At 35.1% G+C, this 4,428-nt stretch overlaps 1 protein-coding gene across 1 annotated transcript; it reads right to left on the bottom strand.

Moving 5' to 3' along the window:
* Nucleotides 1-321: 321 nt before the first annotated feature.
* LOC142527170 (1-aminocyclopropane-1-carboxylate synthase-like) lies at nucleotides 322-3,622 on the bottom strand. The gene is made up of 4 exons (XM_075631895.1): nucleotides 3,212-3,622; nucleotides 3,000-3,131; nucleotides 2,575-2,735; nucleotides 322-1,418 (listed from the first exon to the last, which is right to left on the bottom strand). The coding sequence occupies exons 1-4, from the start codon at nucleotides 3,371-3,373 to the stop codon at nucleotides 410-412; spliced, it is 1,464 nt and encodes a 487-aa protein (XP_075488010.1). The 5' UTR covers nucleotides 3,374-3,622; the 3' UTR covers nucleotides 322-409.
* Nucleotides 3,623-4,428: the final 806 nt, after the last annotated feature.

Genomic DNA, 4,428 nt, shown 5'->3' with positions numbered 1-4,428 from the left:
GTAAACCAATTAAGTCGTGTATAAAAATTGAATATTGCATTATACCTATAAATCAAGAATAAAATAACATTTCTTTCCACATACTAGCTAGTACACATTTAATATACGTCGATATTAATTTATTCGACAAAATATAATATATCGAGAATGTGTACGTACAATCATCTTGTAACAAGGATATATCGTCCCTACGTCCAAACCTCCAACAACCAAAAAATATTACATATGATCATAGCCACGTACAATCAGGTAATAATACTTCAAAAACGCAACCGGCCATAAACCTTTCGTTGGCATACAAGAACCAATTTTCGAGGGCAAAAACTATTTTTGGTTAATTTATTTTAAATAATACATGACGATTGATAGTTAATATAGTAGAAATGGTAGTTTCAGTGTGGATATATAGCTAGGTCCTTGCACGAAGGAGGGGCGATTGAGGGAGTGGAGAGCGAGGGGACAGCAAACGAGGTGACGAAACCACCCAAGTTTCATCATACATTTGTGAAGAAAAATTTAGGGTGAGGTGTCCTTCGCTGGTCTTCTTTTGCTTCTTCACTTGTCGTACTTGATCATTTTCTTGAACTACAAACTTCCTAATTCTCCCAAGAGCGATTCTCATCGTTTTGATGTCCATGTTCGCGAAGCAAACCCTAAACCAACCTGGCTCGTGGCAGTGAAACGACGACCCTGGCGACACGTTAAGCTTCACGTCGCTTATGATAACCCTCCAAAGATCCATTTCACCTTCAAATGTTGCCTCTTTTAATAATGGCCTCAAGTCCATCCAAACATATAACCCTGCATTGCTTTCTAAACACTTGATCCCTACTTCATCCAACCCTCGGGTGAACAAGTCATGCTGGTTCGCTAGTCTTATCGCGCTCTCGGAGAGATATTTCTCGACAAATTCCTCGTCTGATAGCATGGATGCTAGAAAATATTGAGTCTGTGACGAGATTAGCCCGAAGCTCGACATCTTACGAGCACAGCTCACAACTTTGTCGTTGTAGGAGTACACTATGCCGACCCTGAATCCCGGAAGCCCCATGTCTTTAGACAAACTGTACACGATGTGTATCAGGTCACGATCACATTCCATTTCTTCGATTATCTCAGAAACGCTGACCAATTTTGGGCCACAAAAGACTGTGGCCGAGTATATTTCGTCGCACACGAGGTGAATTTTCTTGTCATTTATGAACTTCACCAGCATTTTGAAGGTTGCCTTATCCATTGTTGTGCCTAATGGATTGGAGGGATTTGCTATGATTAGGCCTTTCACCTTGATGTTTGCTTTCCGTGCATTTTCATATGCGTTTTCTAGGGACTGTTGGGTTAGCTGGAAATTGTTGCTGCTTTTGCAGTTTACATACAGTAGTTGCACCCCAGTTCTCCATCGTAAATCCCTATCAAATCTGTTCAAAATTCAACCAGAGAGTTATTAGTACAAAATAATTCTAACTAAATTATAAAATATATAATTTATTTCGTAAAAGTCATATATGTGTATATATATATATAGTTTTGATACATTATCACATGTCCATCAATGAGATTTTACTTGTCTATTAAATATATAATTTGGATCCAACAAATGAGTGTCACTTCAATGAAAGACACAAAGATATGCAATTCAATATTCTTGAATTCTAATATATATATATATATATATATCAATATTCTTGAATTCTAATATATATATATATATATATATATATATATATATATATTAGAATTCAAGAATATTGATATATATATATATATATATATATTAGAATTCAAGAATATTGACACATTTGACTATTTGGTGACGTGGTAATAGATGATGAGTCAAGGCCACGTAATGTGGTTGACATATATCCTATGAATAATATAGGCGTTGATATTTGGACTTTTATATTAGTCTAGTCAACTCCTTTAGTTGATTGGACTTTTGGTGAATTTGAATACGCGATTTAATTGTCCGAAATTCACAGCTGTGTAAGATGGTAGGGCCAATGACAGACAGTAGTGCCTTTTGTCTCAAAAACATTCTTAAATTCGACATTCCCCCGTCCAAGTACGGCTTTGTCTATCTAATACATTCTAAACAGTAGTGGCCTTTTTAAAGATCACAAATGTGGATAAGAATGTATGACTAAATCGTGTTACTAAAAATTTCATTTTTTGTTCTAAATGTTTATCTATTTTTTATTCGGTTATTTATCTTAACAAATTTCAATTTTAGTCTGATTTTTTTCCGCAATTTTAGTTACGTTTTCAGTGTGCTGTGGATGTAGCGTGGGATATGACTCTAATGTCTGCAGTATCATATGATCACTCCCAATGAAAAATACTAAAATTGTCATAAATTAAAAAATACATAATTAATATATAAGAGTTAAAATGCAAAGAAGCACGCATAAAATACCTAAATTGCAATCTTCACGGGTATTATAAAAATCGTGATATTTAGTTTATAACATACTAAAAAAAGAAAAAATTTACTAAAGGGCATTTTTCAATATTTTCTGCAAATAATTTAATGATAAAATATAATATTCAAGAACCATGTAAAATGATGAAACATACGCCGGATAACAAGGCGAGGGGACCAAGAATCCGTCTCCTGGATCGGCCAAGCAGAACATTAGCAGCTCACTGGCTCCGGTGGCTCCACCAGCCATTACTATGCGTTCTGGATCAAAGCCAGCTAGTCCCCCTCTCACTTTCCACATGAACTTCGCCACCGCCTGTACAAAAAAAAAAAAGAAAAATAAATAAATATATACGTACATATCGAACCAAATCTGCTCTATATAAAAATTTGACTGAGTTCAACATGCCCTGATGGAAGGTTACGGAGAATTCCGAAGCATATAACGGGGAAAAACTGATCATTAAAATGCTAAAATTTTATGGGGAAAACATGGATTTTTTTAATTCCACATACCAATATCTCAGAAGATAACATGTAAAGACGGATATTATTATAAAGTTTGTGTGATAGCTCATACATTTCTAAATTCAGGCAAGCCATGATAATCTTGAAAATTTGCAATATCCTTGAATGCGAGTATTCCTTCAGGAGTACAGATTGAAGCTCCGGGATTTTTCTTGATCCAATCCTCAATCAACTCCACAGAAAGCTGCAAATTAAAAATGCTGAAGAATTGGACAAACAAATAACGGACATTGGATTTAATCGAAGATATTAATTTACAGATACCTGATTTTCAGAAAGTCCCATCTGTATAACTCCTTTAGGATTTCTTGTGGGGTGGAAGGGATCATTGTCATAAGCTTTCCATCCTTCGAAATACAGAGAGTTTTCACCATGATCGTTGCCAGTGGCTAGCTTTGACAAATTTGAACTACCCTTTAGCTCCATTTCACTTATTCAATCTTTTTATTAATTAAAGTGTGTGTTTTGTGTGTGAAAAGCTTGCTGCTCTGGCGCTTGAAGAGATATGAAAAAAGAGGTGACAAATATGCTATTTATAGGGAAAGATACCAGTGGGAAATTTAGAAGAAAATGGCTTAGTTTAACCTAGGGAATTTTGAGGACGGAATGAAGAACGTACATACTCGGTTTCACAGTTCAAAAGACGTGAAAATTGCGTGTAATCTGTCAAATGCTTAGGTAATTGCTTTGTTGGCAAACATGCGTACGTACATGAGATTCAACGATGAAGTGGACGTACAATTCCCTTCCTTTTTTTTTTTTTTTTCCTGTTTGTCTTGATTTTTACCTTCAAATAGAGAGATCATGTGAGGAAAGATATTTCTTTTCTATTTTTAGTTGAAATATATAAATAGAAGACTTAATTCTATTTATCATTTTTTTCAGGCCTCATCTTTGTTAATTCATGGCTACGACATGCATCACATCTAATTGGAGAATTTAACTCAAGGATGCACCACTTAGATGTAACATGAGAAAAATTTACAATTTTGTTAATGTAACAGATTGTCAAATTAAACTTCAAATTTAGTCAAATAAGTTCTATTTTAGTTAATTTTAGTTCATTTTGGCTTGGTAAATGCTACTCAATAGTGCTATCATTCACTCATGACATCATTGACATTGCGTTGAGTGATGAATTATTATCACTAATTCATACATTATGGTTGAAATTGTAATACACTTGTCCCACATCATAAAAATAAAAAATTTAAAATGAGTTTAAAATGGATTTACAATGGACTTCTATAGCAACTTGGATTAATCATTTTCGTAAAAAATGAGGACGAATACGAAGTAGTTGCTATAGAGGCCCATTGTGCCTATGTGCATGAGAGACACCTCTTGAACATGTGGGGCAAAGTGCTACATGACGGGAGACACCTCTTGAACCTGTAGGAGCCACCTCTAGATTCTCGGCGCTAGTGGATCGAGTGGTCAGGCCACGACGTGGACGTCGTGTTTTGACATAGGGGTGATTG

The sequence above is a fragment of the Primulina tabacum genome, chromosome 15 (genome assembly GCF_025594145.1).
Source record: "Primulina tabacum isolate GXHZ01 chromosome 15, ASM2559414v2, whole genome shotgun sequence".
NCBI classification, from domain to species: domain Eukaryota; kingdom Viridiplantae; phylum Streptophyta; class Magnoliopsida; order Lamiales; family Gesneriaceae; genus Primulina; species Primulina tabacum.
The sequence above is the reverse complement of the archived record's forward strand: the minus strand, read 5'-3'. Positions and strand labels throughout refer to the sequence as shown.